The sequence below is a fragment of the Habropoda laboriosa genome, unplaced genomic scaffold, assembly GCF_001263275.1.
Source record: "Habropoda laboriosa isolate 0110345459 unplaced genomic scaffold, ASM126327v1 scaffold124, whole genome shotgun sequence".
In the NCBI taxonomy this organism is placed as follows: domain Eukaryota; kingdom Metazoa; phylum Arthropoda; class Insecta; order Hymenoptera; family Apidae; genus Habropoda; species Habropoda laboriosa.
Genome location: NW_017100265.1, coordinates 1,105,195 through 1,120,416, shown reverse-complemented (window position 1 = coordinate 1,120,416; position 15,222 = coordinate 1,105,195). Strand labels below are relative to the sequence as shown.

At 38.0% G+C, this 15,222-nt stretch overlaps 1 protein-coding gene and 1 non-coding gene across 2 annotated transcripts in view; one reads left to right on the top strand and one right to left on the bottom strand.

The window, feature by feature from the left end:
- Nucleotides 1–14,586, bottom strand: part of LOC108573164 — a 25,155-nt gene extending 10,569 nt beyond the window's left edge. The window contains exon 1 of the mRNA XM_017935552.1: nucleotides 14,487–14,586. Within this exon, the coding sequence (XP_017791041.1) occupies nucleotides 14,487–14,545 (59 nt within the window). The 5' untranslated portion in view covers nucleotides 14,546–14,586. The remainder of the gene's footprint in view (nucleotides 1–14,486) is intronic.
- On the top strand, nucleotides 3,504–3,575 carry Trnam-cau. Its single transcript has one exon. It is a non-coding gene; the product is annotated as a tRNA-Met (tRNA).
- Nucleotides 14,587–15,222: the final 636 nt, after the last annotated feature.

The window sequence follows — 15,222 nt, the reverse complement described above, 5'->3', positions numbered from 1 at the left end:
CTCGTCTATATGGCGATGTTTCCTTGAGATCTTTGTTTTCTTTGAGTTATCTGGAAATATTTGCTGTACCATTACGAAATCTTGGAAAATATTTTCTCTCAAGTCTGACGTAACGGAGTATATTACAAAAAAAAAAAAAAAAACGAAAAAGAATGTGTGATATTAAATGCGCCTCGCGTGGAGCTGAAAAAATAAATAAATAAACACGCTGTAAGGGGGTAGCGTGAGGTTTAAATAGTTACGCGAAAAATATGAAACTTAAAATAAATAAGAAGCACTTTTTCTTGCGTTTCGTTTTAAAATGTTATTTTAAGTTGTTTTCACGTAAATCGATATGAGATTGAATCCATTTTCTTCTCAAATTTCCCGAGCATTTTGGAAATGTTCGTGTTGGCTCTATTAAATACTTTCGCTGCGTAAACTTTTCCCTCCGTTAACTACAATTTCGTCGTATTAATCATTTTTCATTAAGAATTTTACCAAGCTTCTCAGAATGTCCCTATTTTTAAACATTAAAGAAACTATACTCATGTATATAAAAACTCCTATTTTGTTGATATTTTAACTTTTCCCATAAATCGCACGAATGCTTCAAATAGAATTTAAATTTAATTACAAATTTTACATACTTTTACAAAATTCCGTTGTCCTCCCTCTGATAAAATAAACAAGTGCAACTAAATATCCCTCAAATTATTACGTATCGCTTCGGAAGATAATTTTCTACCTGAGTTACTATATAGAATATTAGCCTATGAACAATTTCATATTGATAAATAAATAAGAGCAACTAAATATCCCTCAAATTATTACGTATCGCTTCGAAAGATAATTTTCTACCTGAGTTACTATATAGAATATTAGCCTATGAACAATTTCATATTGATAAATAAATAAGAGCAACTAAATACCCCTCAAATTATTACGTATCGCTTCGAAAGATAATTTTCTACCTGAGTTACTATATAGAATATTAGCCTATGAACAATTTCATATTGATAAATAAATAAGAGCAACTAAATACCCCTCAAATTATTACGTATCGCTTCGAAAGATAATTTTCTACCTGAGTTATTATGTAGAATATTAGCCTGTGAACAATTTCATATAGCCTAATTTCATATTTGTACATTAGCCTGGGAACAATTTTTAAACGTTATTTACGCGCAACAATAAATACCGAGATATAATACACTGTGTACATTTGGCGTGATAGAAGAATATCGATAAGCTATCAAAGGAGGTTACAACCTGATCGTAAAAATTCTCCCTCCCCCCCGTTAAAGACAAGCGTTTCCCTGCAGTGTCGTAACCGAACCGAAAAACATAACGTCTTTTGAGAACCGGACGTCGTTGCATGCTCGCTCCCCCCCAACTGGAGGAGTAATAAAGCACCGAGCCGGTGAACGAAGCAACTTTTTATCCAGGTCGTTGAATTTGTCTCATTGCGCAGTACTCTCGACCGGCGAAAAATCCATATCGCGCGCAAACGTCGTGCAAAAAGCCTTTATAAATATATTTCGCGAAAATATCACCGGCAACGCCGTCAATTTCGTTGTTTGCCCAACGAAACGATCCATTATCAATCGAAACGCGTTTATTCACCGGCTGCTCGCGAAAAAAATCTCTTTCGATGTTTCGGATAAAGGAAAAGTGATAGATGGCACCGTGTTGATAAATAACGACCATTATAATAATTATCGAATGTTCGTGTACTGCTTGCTTCCGAAAGGGCGAATCGATATGTAAAACGTGAAACATGGTTGGAAGTCACATCGTACGTGATGTTTCACCGTAACACGGTGTGGGTGAAAATTATCATGGTTTGAAGGTTTTCATTCTGATGGGAGAATTGGTAAATTAATAAACGCTCTGAGGTGACTGCTTAATGGCGGAATATACACTACCGGCCAAAACTTTGGAATCACCTACCACTTTTCATCTCAATTCTACTTTTTTATCAAATTTATCTCATATCAATTGATTCGAATGATAAAAAATTCTCAAAGTCGCTGACTTTTTTCTGGAAATTTTTGTATAAATTGCAATGCTCGGTGATTCCAAACTTTTGGCCGGTAGTGTACAGTCTTGGCGAAAAGTATGAAGCATTCCATCAAGCATGAATTGTTTGAAAATATTTTTGTATTAGGAGATCAAACTATTGAAATATGAAAATAATCATGTTTTAGTAATTTTGTCAATTTTTCTTTTGGACCACCTTTTACCAACATTTCTGACTTTTGCCCTGTTTAAAAGAAAAACAATTAACTCGCGTTGATGATTACTCGGTTCACTCTTTTCCGGCATATTCCAAGGAAAATGTTTCAACTTTAAAAATATTAGTAGCAACACTGACGTTAGCAGCGAGTGCTAACAGCAGACTGTGATTTTTAGGAAGAAACAGAAAATGTAGACCATGAATCGCTCAGTTGTTTTATGGCCTACTATAAACCTTCTCAACTGTTTTAAAATTCCTTTGAACTGGTCGACAAAGGATGATGAACCGTAGAAAGGTTTCAAAGGAATAGTTTTCGCGGTAAGTTGTAATAATAAAGGTACTTAATACTTGTTTTTAGAAAACTGTACCATACAGTGGTAAAACAGAACGGTACATTGGTAAGCAAGCAAAATAAGATTTACAAAAATGTACCAAAATTTTTAATAAGCTATAAATCAGTTACAGAGTGTTAAAGGAGTCAAAGGGTGTTTAATTTTAGCAGGGTTAATATCGGTAGAAGCTTAAATTAATAAATATTTCGAAAAAAAGACACGAAGTGTAACGTTTGGATTTTTATGAAATTTTTGCAAACCGATAGAGAATCGAAAGTTGGATTCCAATTCTAGGTTATGTTAGGTTACTTGAGAAAAATTCATCGAAGTCGAATGTAATATCATTTTCTAAGAGATTAATCCATGGCATTTCCATGGCACTGGCCAGTGCCTCATCTGGAACGAATCCTTCGTGAAATTGATTTTCTAAGCACGAGGGGCTACTACTTTAACGCGTCATGCAGATTGTAGAAATGTGCCACCGACTACTTTGTCACTGTGGTCAGTATTCTTCGAGATTGAATTTACGATGAACATTAACATGCAACGAATACTGTTACCAATCAAATAAAACGAAACTTCGTTACTACGAATTGCCTTATAAATAAATTGCACTAAATTGTACAAATTCGTTTTATGAAAGTCGTTCTGTACTTTAAACTGTCTTTTTTTTTTTTTAAGAGCAATTTTAAATCAAACGTGGAGCGAAGTTAAATGAAACTGTGAGTAAACTTGTAGCGGTATAAAACAGTATTCCTTAAGTTTTAATTCAATTTAATTTTAAATCAGTTCGATTTCATTTAGTTTACGGTCGCGTTTGAAAGTGCTTGTGAAATAATAGTTTTTAACTACTGCAGGTACTCTTCGCGAGGAAAAAAAAGTATATTAATTTTACTACGTTTCTTTTGTTCGAGTACCATTACAATCGTTCTTATTCAAATTACATACAACACAGCAGAGTGGCGCAGTGGTAGCGTGCTGGGCCCATAACCCAGAGGTCCGTGGATCGAAACCACGCTCTGCTAAAAAGAGGGTTGGATTTCTTTTAAAATTTTAAAATGAATACCATATCATTTTAGCCTAATTACCGTTCCGATTCTTGTTTTAAAAAGCATCTGAAATTGTTAGTCGGGGTAGTACAGCAGCGATGGGATAATATCGAAGCGAAGATATTAAATTATTACCTCATTATCGAGCTCTGGGTTAGATTAATGTTTGAAATTTTATTCCGGAGCAGTAACATAATTATAGAATAATTTAAAGGATCGATAAGTACCATTTCAATTAAGCACAAATTACATCGAATATCGTGCCGAAGAAGTAGCAAGATTATTTACAAATCCTTGTGCAAAATATCGAAAACTATCATCACGAAAATTATTTTCGTTAAATGTCGTCTATAAGTAGATAGAAAATTTAATTAATTTCGCCACTGTTCGAGAAAACAGCAAGTTTCTTTCTCGTTTTCAATTTTAATTAACATTTTCCATGCTTTCATCTCTGTATTAATTAATCAACTATCAAACGAACGTTAGTATTATAATATTAATTTGGTACAGAGTGAATTTTCCGACCGTAAAATTTGCGTATTAATTGTTCAATATTTCTCGCACATAAATACATCAGCAATTCAACGTGTTAAACGAATAACATCAAACTTCGATAAGAAATAAAAAAAAAGTCTAATATTTATATTTCCCTTGTAACTGTGCAAAAACCAATCGTCGATATAACGAACCTGAATATCGCATATTTACTACTTCCGCGATATAAAAAAGAAACCCTGAAACGCATTTTATTCACGAACGAAAAAGAATGTCCCGATCGCATTTTCAAACTGTTACCATACAAGCTGCGGCAAACAATTTTTAAGAGTCGTTAAAACCAGCAAACACCTCACGATGAAGCGTTTTCACTGATAAAAATCCATATTCCAGGGGCACTTTGCCGAGACATTTTTCACATCGTTAGACTTTTCACTTAAAACGAAAGGGCGGCTACTTCAAAACCTCTCGAACGTGCCTCGAGGATCTTGGAGCGTACTATGTCGAAAGAGCTGGATATGAAATCGTAGACCGTCACGTTCGATCACGTCTGATCGTGTATTGAAAAATACACACGAAATGTGCTCGACGATGCTAGACTTTTCACTTCTCCTCGGGCGCAATCCTCTGAAAAATTGCTTCTCAGACTATTTAAATAGGATACCATCGGTGGAAATTCTTACGTATGAACTATATTGCTTCGATTTATTCTGGCCAATAGAAAAGCTAACTTTTGGGAATTTTGTAAACATTTCAAGTTGTTGAATAACCGAAAGATGAACAAAGGCAGTGCCGTTCAGTCGTTGCCCGTACGGGCAGCGATGGGCTCTCCCGGGCATAAACTAATCGGCGGGCAATAAGCCACGCCTTCTCGGGCAACGATGCGTGTATGTAAGCATGTACGTACTGTAGAGATCATCGCCTGTCGTTTGGAGCCGCGCTTGACATGGGTACGGGGTGATTTCGCGTCTTTTCTTTCAATCGCGTTACGTTGGACAATATTTTTCAAAGAAATTTTGTTTTAATTCGCGGCAATTCTGAAGGGAAATTTAACCATTTATAGCGTTTTGTAAATTTATTTTGAAACAGATATGTGAAAATCTCAATGACGTGTGTCAAGTCAAAAACCTGAAAGATTTCTGTTTTCAAGGTATACTCCGTTTTAACGTGTGTGACCATCGTTAGCCCGCGATTTTGCCCTCAGCTTTGCCCGCCTAAAAACCTGCTGAGCGGCACTGAATAAAGGTATCACACGAAGCAGCGATATTGTCGCTTTTTCTGTCGCCTAGAAAAGAAATCACGAAATCGACTGAAAAATCAAATGCCTAAACCCGAATAATCCACTTAAGGCTCGCTTAGGTCTACCGATATCAAGAAGATTTCAAAGGAAGTGCGTTCTTATTCTTTAGTAATTTGAATTATTCTACGGTAATTTGAATTTAGGATAACTAAACATACGAAAGAAATCAATCCCAAAGTAATTGTTTAAGTTTCTTACGTTGGACTTAAGAATAGGCCATCAAGTTCAGTTTACGGCGTACTTAAGTATACAGGGTGCGGCCAGAAGTTATGCACAAGCGGGCATGAGGTGATTCCTTATAAGAAAAAGAAAAAATGAGATTGTGTGTAAGATATTTAGTGTTGTGAGATTTTCGAGCTTATCAGATATTTCATGCGTAAAGTAAGCGATCCAAGGAAATGTTGTTAATATATATATATATATCTTTTTTTTTGTACGATTTATTAATGAAATTTATTGGAAAGATAATGAAGCGATAATAAGTAATAAACGCAAGTGCGAGATTGTCGTGTACGCCATCGGGAGCCGTCGTTACGGTATAAAAGTCTAGAAAGAACAGCCAAGTTACAAAGACTGGAGCGTTTCATAAAGATTTATTCTCGAAAAATCGTGCATCAGGTGTATATAAGTGGTACAATAGAGAAACGGCATAAGAAAGCTTATTAATTCCTATTCATAATAGTTGCGGTAGTAATAAGTATTGCGATAGTGTATGCAAGAGCTATAATAATTGTAACAATGATAAAGATCGTCGCCGCTCACCTTCAGCCATATACTCCATAATCCTTATTAGTATACCTTATATTCTAATAGAACTCGTTTCTCTGATCGTTTCCTCGATCCGGAAGCGTTCCATCGTCCCTTCGGAACAACCCCTTTTCCAACGTTCGATCCTTACAAACGGTTACAGACAAGGAGGTCTATTCGAAAAAGTAGCCGGTTTCTTTTCTTTTTTCTCGTATAAAACATCGTTTATTCGTACATTTCTCATAACAAAATAGAACGATTAAATTATTTCGAAATTTTAAACAAACACTTTTACCGGCGCATGTATAATCGTTATTCGATGGAACACCGAAAAGGGATTCGTGTAAATCCATCCCTTTTTTCCCTTCGTCACACGAGAAAACGTCAGAATCACGTGTTCACTTTAAAAACGCATGTGTCCCCTTTCTTTCTTGGAAATAAATACTCCTCGTCGTTTACTATACATACAGCATTGAATTCCCCATTTAGATTCGTCGTTTTTTCTTTTTTCTTTCAAGGTTCGAAGCGCGATTTAACAGGGAAACAACGATACGATGCTTGATCCTTCTGCCAAGCGATCGACGGATTCCTTATTGAGAGTTTTCAGGCTTTCACCGTTTTTCATTACAGCTTATACCGTTTGAGGAGTTTTCCGGTGTAAGCCGTGTCCAGGAGCATAAAATTCGTCGGGAGTCTGAGAATGCATTGATAGATACTACTGACGCGCCTCGAAATATTCGCTCTTTTTCTTTTTAACCAGCCATATTCGTGTTCCGGATTATTAATCGGCTAATAAAGTTTTAGTTAATCAGCTGATCGATTGAAACACAACATGGGTATCTAAAAAAAAAAAAAGAGTGAATATCTTGAGTGATGAAGCTAACGCTTGAAGTACAATTTTACAGAACTCCAAAAGAACACGTTTCAATTCTCCTGTTATTGCAATACAGCAGGGAAAAAATAAATTCTGATCATATCCTTTGATTTTTGGCTGAAAAATTCTAAGTTAATCTAGCCCTTTTTGTCACTTTTTCTCCATTTACTAATTACAACTCGAAATTGTCCATAAGCATGCAAATTGAGAAACATCGAATCACAAGAGTGCCCATAAAGCGTACTCCTTTGATCTATGACCAGCGAATATTCGATTTCCTTTTTTCAGAAAAAAAAATGCACAAAATCTACGAGATATTCCGTTACAATAAAAAAATACCATATGTAGCTATTCAGCAAACAAGTTCTTTACACGATTAAACGTCGTTGCAATTTGTTTTTTTTAAACTTAAGAAACTTTGTTTCACCAATTCAGCAAGAGTTTCGCTCTTTCGTTGCGAAACTTGTCCTCCTGGACACGGCTTCCTTATCCTCAAACAGGCTTCCTTATTACTACGAAATTTCGGTCCGCGAGGCAATTCCACTCCCCGCTGCCCTAAACCCTCTACCTCCGTGCGAAATCGTCTCGCCCTCTCTCTCTCTCTCTCTCTGTTCTACCCTTTTGTGCCTCGAATCGATATGCCGTGAACGGAGGAGTTCGCGGGTCTATTAACGTCCCAGCGGGACCATTCCCTCACGAATAGGTAAAACGTCCGTTTCGTCGTCCTTCGCCGCTGCTTGCGAACAGAGCACAGACCAGCAGCTAGCCAGCTACTACCCGTTGGAAGAATAAAAATGTCCACGACTCGCTCGATAGCCGTGAGTACACACAACTTGAATGTAGGATACGAGAGAATTGTCGACGACATGCCGCCTACATGCGCCTCTATCCGCTAATTAACTCTCGAGCGCCTCCTTTAACGAGCTCCGTGCTCACAATCGCCCCGGAGAAAATAGTTCGGGGGCGGCCTGATCGAATTCCCGTGAATGTGTGTCCTGATGGAATTTTCTTCTGAAATTTCTCCGTGCTCGAGGGCCCCTTCGTGGGAGAACGGCCATGCCAGTTGTACATTTATTTCCCTTTCTTTAACATTTAGATTTTCACGTTTGAATTTGTGACATTTATATTTTGAAGGATTGCAAGGAATTGGAAGGACGAGAATAGGGGAAAGAAAGTGTGTAGAATGATAGGAGTGCGTCCGATAATGTTCGATGATAAGTACAGACTGTGGGAGAAATTTATGAGACACTTTGTAGCTGATAATTTTGCCTATAATGACTAATCGCGAGACGATATGTCAATTTATCGAAGGATGTATTCTTTTTTTTTTACAGTATGGTAATATATGGTTAATATGCTGAAAGGAACAAGGATAATGTGTCACGTTTAATTGGCCAATTTGCTGCCGTGACAGAGAATTTACGACAGCAACTTAAATTAAGAGAAGGTAAATAGTAATCGCTTGCACGAGAGGGGCATTGATTGGAATTATAGGAAGGCGGACAAGACATTTCAGAACGGAGAGGCAATCATTAAACTCGTTACTTTTTTCACCAATTTTGGTACATCATTTTTCGTTATTCCACTTGTTACGAGCTGACCTATTCATGTTTCAAAATCTCATTTTTTCGACGAATAAACGTAACAGAAAAATTGTTCTGTCCCGTATCTTCGAACTACCGAAACATCCTCAAAGCACCAGAAGCGTCTGTTTGGTTCTCTGACTGGTTCTATCGAAGAAACCCTCGATCGTGACACGAAATTTCATTCTACCTTTTTTTCTTAAAGCTTCAAGCTTCCACACTGTACAAGTGTGCGCAAGGTAGTACGTAAAAGTATAATTGTACTACTTATTTCTTCTTTTTTTTTTTGGTATTTCAACATGCGGTGGAACCCGCCGCTTTCAATAACCCCAGCCCGAATCTCTCCCAGTCGTAGAATGTACGCGGGGTGTGTAATTATTCCTTAACGAGAGACCGTGCGTTAAAAATCCATTACAATGTACAGCAATAAAAAACGCTACAACCCGGTACAGTATAGAGTAAGTTTTATCGTTCGGAGAATACAGATAGATAGACAGATGCTGTTTTAAAGAAACGCGAGAGAAGTACAGAAGTCCCTAATGATTAACGTTAATCTGCGGTTTCAGCCTTTCAGTTTCGAAGGTGTACTTTATGGAAGAAGGCAAATTAATCGTCTGAAACGAGGCGTGTTTGAAATGACGTTAAATAAACGATATTGTTGAACAGTAAACAATCTGAAATGTACGCGAGGTCGACCAATAATTATATTGCTGATTTCGAAATTGCAACTACTTTCTTTTCGTCGTGGGACTTTTAAGGAAAACACGTTTTTGTTTGGATAAAAATTACATTGCGCAACGTAGGTTAATATTTTGTAGATGTATTTAAGATTTAATTATTTTCTTTTTCTTTCGATGACATTGTTTGATGAACGTGTATTTCATAAATTTATAATACATAAAGATTTGATTACGCCTCTGATCTTTTTCATATTTTCACGCTTCTTCTTTTATCGTTATTATCGTGCTTCTTTATTCTACTTAAGAAGTCCCGCATAATTCAGACATCAGCATGTATAACATGCGATTATCATGATTTTGTAGTTACGGTCTACAAGGACGTGCAGACCGTTGTTTGTGTTATCGTATAAAGTGATCTCTGATAGAGCATGCAATTTTTATTAACAATATCTTTCTGTAGTTCTTTGTTCTTTTTTTTTTTTTGCAAATAATTACTGGTTCGTCTTTTTACATTTGTATAGGATGTTTCGAGTAACTGTGGAAGTAATTTTCAAAGTGAATTCTAGTACACAAAAAGGTAATCAAAAATTTTTTTACACACGAATTATAGCCGTCTTTATACTTTGTATTAACTTGCAAAGAAATTACTGTTTATAAAAATTCTAAATTTGAATTCAACGTCTCAGTTTAATTAATTAAAAGAACGATCAACAACGATGCACCGATAAAATTAGATCTAATTAATATTCTCAGTATCATCTCGTTATGCTTGTATTACAACGTGAAACATACTACACGTTTAAAATTGCACAATAAATTACGCAAAAAAATCCCAGACTTATCAACCGACGGTAAAAACGTTAAAAATTAGAAAAAATAATGTTTCGATCGTTTGATCGACGAAACACCACGTGATAAATATTATCGACCGAGATCCTGTTTTACCGCGATCGTCACAGGGTAAAACGTTACGGAATGTTTAATCGAAAGTAATTGATTCCCTTCAACACGGAAAAGCTAGACGGAATATGAAACACATCGTAAAAGGCACTTTCACTCAACATTCAATCGAACCAAATCGCTTCGTTAATTTTTTTTTTTTTCTGTTTTCGTCTTTTCTTTTCTCTTTTGAGCTCACCTCTCGCGTAATTCAGTTCTCTCTTTTTCTCTCTCTCTCTCATACACTCTCTTCTTTTCTTTCTTTCAGTTTTGCAAGAGCATACAAAAAGTTGGAATTGCGCGGAATGCGAAAAGTGGGGACACCACTTCCTTTTCTTTATCTTCGTTTCCCCAACACTTTAACCCTTTCTTCAGCTCTTTCGTTCTCTCTCTCTCTTCCACCCCCTTCTTTCGCTCTTATCGTTCTCCACTTAATAAATACACGGTGTCCCAATTTAAAAAAGGTAGAGATGTATAATAATATAATATATGTACAGAGTAAGATTCCTCGAAGAGAACATTATTCAGGTTTCCTCGGTATGAGTTTAATTAATTAATTTTTTCATTGGATCACAGAATGGTAGCGCCCGAGCATGGCAATTTCCTCTTGAAGACACTCGAAAACGACCGGATCGAACGAGAGAAACGCGGTGCATATATGACGTTCTTCTGAACGCGGTTTGCATGCAAAAAAGAAGAGAAAAAAAAAACAAAGAAGAGAAAAATCCTTTTCCCTCTCGTTCTCTCGCTTTTCTTAACCCTTTCTTCCTCCGTTCGTCGTCGCAATTCATTCGCGCGAGCGTTTATCGCGATACAATTACGATCAATAAACACAGACACGCGCGCGAATCACGACACACGTGGAATAATGGGAATCGGGTCGTTTTCGAAGAATCTCGCCGTCTAAAGCTAGCATATGTAATTTAAATACCCGAGGTATTATAAAATGGAATACAGCATATTAAAATTACACACTATCTTAAACGATACCGCGCTATCAGTCACTGGACACTGAACGCCCCGGCCGCGAGTTCGAACCGATCGATCGATCGATCGGACCGTACGAAAAGATTGGAACTGCCTCGACTAATTATTATCGATTAAATGTATAACGTTACCGTGAATTCGAGTTCCGATCGAATACGTACTTATGAGAGAAAGCGGCACGTAAATATACGCAGCATAAATGCAATTAACCTCGAGTCCTACGAAGATCATTTTGAACGAAATGCAAGGATATAGGAGCTACACACGTGGCCGGATATATCCGCGCAATTTTCGATCTCTCAACGGCCGTATCCCCCCTATTCTTCGAAGCCTTCGATCGTTCAAAGTCACGCGCTTACCTAAGGATTGTACGTCAAGAACCACACCCACTTTTACGATTCCACACTGGTGCGGCTCAACTTTCTTCCTGCATATACACCACAAATAATACTTCTCTTATCGCTACTCGCCCCATTACTCTCTTTCTACCCCGCGACGATATTAATTGCCCTGCTCTCCGTCGCCTCGTTAAACCGACATCTCTCGCTTGCAACGCGACGTCCTCAAGCGACGATCACAGATTTTTATGACAAGTATTTTTTTTTTATATCGGCAATCGTTCACAGCGAAGGGATGAAAATCGCGCTCGAAGTTAGGGTAGTATATGCATATTGTAGTCTAATATCTTGAAAACTATCGAAGGATAGAGGAATACCGTAAATTGACGAAGTTTGTATTTTTCAACGACAAATTTGAAAAATGACGAAGAATAAATATGTAGGAGAACTGACGGACCCAAACGGGAATCGAACCCGGGACCTTCGGCTTAGCAAGCCGAGGCTTTGCGCGCTATGCCAACCACTCCCTCTCTATTCTCCCGTGTCGGTTTCCTATTTTTGGGTATGGAGACCCCGATACTACACTCGGCCATCCTGAACTGACATTCGCCCTCGAATGTCCTCAGTGCAACACAACTCAACACTTTCGGGCACACTCCCCCACACAGTGGCACACAGCCGAAAAAGGACGTGCAACCCTCAAGATGTTTTCATCGCACACCTCCTGGCTTCGGTGTAGCCGTAGATGCCTCCATCCCGGACGAGCCCCCATACGTAGGAACCGACGACGGAAAAATATTGAGGGATCCACCGGGAATCGAACCCGGGACCTTCGGCTTAGCAAGCCGAGGCTTTGCGCGCTACGCCAACCACTCCCTCTCTATTCTCCCGTGTCGGTTTCCTATTTTTGGTAAGAAGGCCCCGATACTACAAATAATTTGGACTAAATAGGTTTATTACTCTGATCTTCGAGGGTGATTTTCGTAAATTTAACGTGAAACCGATAAAACAAAATTTGTGTCGAATATTTGAATCGTCGATATCGGTGATTATCTCTTGGAGAGTTCTCTTCTTAGTTAACAAGACGCGATGGGAGAACGAGTAATATTTCGGTGGCCTTGAACGAGTAACTTTTCTGAGCTAGACTATAGAATTACGTGAAAAATGAAATTTTCATCGTTCGATATTTGCAAGTAATTATACGACAATAGAAAAAGTGGATGAATTTTGTCCATTATGCTTGCACGTGTCCTAAAATCGAAAATTACGCGATATTCGTGGCACACACACACACTCTCTCTCTACGGTAAAGTATTTCTCCCGCCTAGAAACCCTACTTAAACTCTCTACTGTAATTCAACTATTCCTTCCCGCGAAGGACCGTGAGATCAACTCGAAGAATTAAAGCTATGAGTGACTACGTACTTAGAATGGAATGTCTGATTATGCTGAATGGAAATCGGAACGCAATGTACCATTTAAGGGATGAAAATATCGCGTACCCGTAATCGAAGAGCAGTCGACTGTTCGATTGCCATCGTTTATCCCCAACTCGCTATCGATAGTTATCGATTAAATCGATCAGCTAAGCTAATTTATTACGCCAGATAGAAGAGCTGACGACCAAGAAACGGGATGCAGGAAGGATTTTCAAAGTGTGCGTAGAGAAAGTAAAATATTTCTAATAAATTCAACAATTATTATAAAATGTGGTAATAATTTAACAGTATTTAATAGAATAAATAGAACTGAATGACATCTGGAAAACTAGAAGGTATTACGTTACGAAAGGAGACCGACTAAAATATGAAAATTCCTCAAAGAATGAAATCCGAGTTAACGTGAGTTAAATTCAACGAGACTACGTGGATGTCGTTCCATATGGAATTCAAGGTTTCCGATAGAAATGCATAATTAAGCGAGACAATTAAATTATAATATGAAATATCTAAAAAAAAAAACACAAAATTACATTTATTATTAGAAACGACTCGAAGAGGAATATCTTTACTCGCGCGAGATCAATAATATGTCACAGAATCCCGTTTCTTCCTCGTCAGACGACCAGGTAGATTTCCCTCGTTAAACGCGAACTATTTCGAACGTGCAATGATTGATATCAGACGACCGATATCGGGACCAGCTTGCTTAAACGTTAAAGGACATTCGTTTCGGTAAATCGTGTTCTCTGAAGATTCGTGGTCCGGATCTTGGCTCCGTACTTACTTACGATATAAATATTAAAGTGTAATGAGTATGTGTTGACGTTCGAAAACCTCTGTATACTTCCCTTACACGTCTACTAAATCGAATTTCGGATATACATATATATATATAGATGATTAATCGATGAATCCAATTACTGATATATCCCGTGACAAAAAGAGATATTAGCCATGCTCTACCCCCTTTCTCTCTCTCACAATCTCTCCCTCTCTCTCGCACACACACACACACACAATTTCGCTCTTATACTCTTTTTTGTTTTGTTTTTTTTTCTGCGGCATATCGCTTTTCCTCGAGTTCCTCCTTAAAATTGTTTACCTCCCTCCTCGTATTAATTAAATCTTGGTCCTTGAGTGCATGGTTTTTTTATATTTTTTGTGTGACGCGCGCTTAACGTCGATCTGTTCAACCTTCCGAGCCTCATTTTCTCGCATTCTTCACTCTCCCTCTCTTCAACGGCGACTCAATTCTTCTCCGGTGAATTTCTCCTCGTCCTGCCCGCATACCATTTTCCTCTCTTTATACTCTGACCTCTTTCACACGCAGGACATAAATCCTGGCGCGTTCTCGATAACGCCGCGATCCTACCTAAGCTTCTCCTTGTATATCCTCGAAATATTTCCCGTGTCCTCGAAATACCACGGCTCTCGAGAGGAGAGCTCGGAAAATTTCACCGCTCAAACTCACTCTCTCCACCTCTATTTTTGCGCATACTTACACGTGCTCGCGTGTGCAGTCGGTTTTGCGACGAGGATTAAACGACAGACCAAAGGACATTCTCTCCTTAACTCTTCTTCGAACACCGCTTTTTTCCTTTCACGAAGAAATCCTCACCTTACACACACGTGAAAGCTTCACAATGGACGAAAAGTTTAAGTCGTTCTCCCGCGGAATCGCCCGATTCGAGGGGCTGTTCGAATCGTTTTCTCTGTTCTGCCGTTTTCGGCAAATCAGCGAGCAAATTCGTATTGTTAGACAAAATCAGCGACGAAGCTCGTATATGTATATATATGTATGTATGTATATGTATCGCATAGAACAAGAGATTCTCTTATCGTTAACACGTTCACGTGCCTGAGAGAAAGGTGTATTTTTTTGTCTTTTTTCCTTTTTGTCTTTTGGCAAAACGTTTGAAGTTCATCGAGCGGCTGATGTGATCTTAGAATATGTATTCTATGTAGTTAGAAAAGAACCAACGGTTTGCATTGAGTTTCTCACACTTCGATCTCTGTCTCATTTACGTCTATCTTACTCGAATAGTATATCAAAGAATATCTTTATTCACATTAATGAAAGTTTCTCGCTTCCGTGAAAATTGTGTCGATGGAGACATCGACGAGTCAAAGTGTACGGTTTTCCTTTTCTTCTTCCGTTGTACCATGTCGCGAGATGTCGAAAGACTCGAACGTGTGTCGTTGCACCCTATTTATTTTTCTCCGATGTTCACGTGAAAA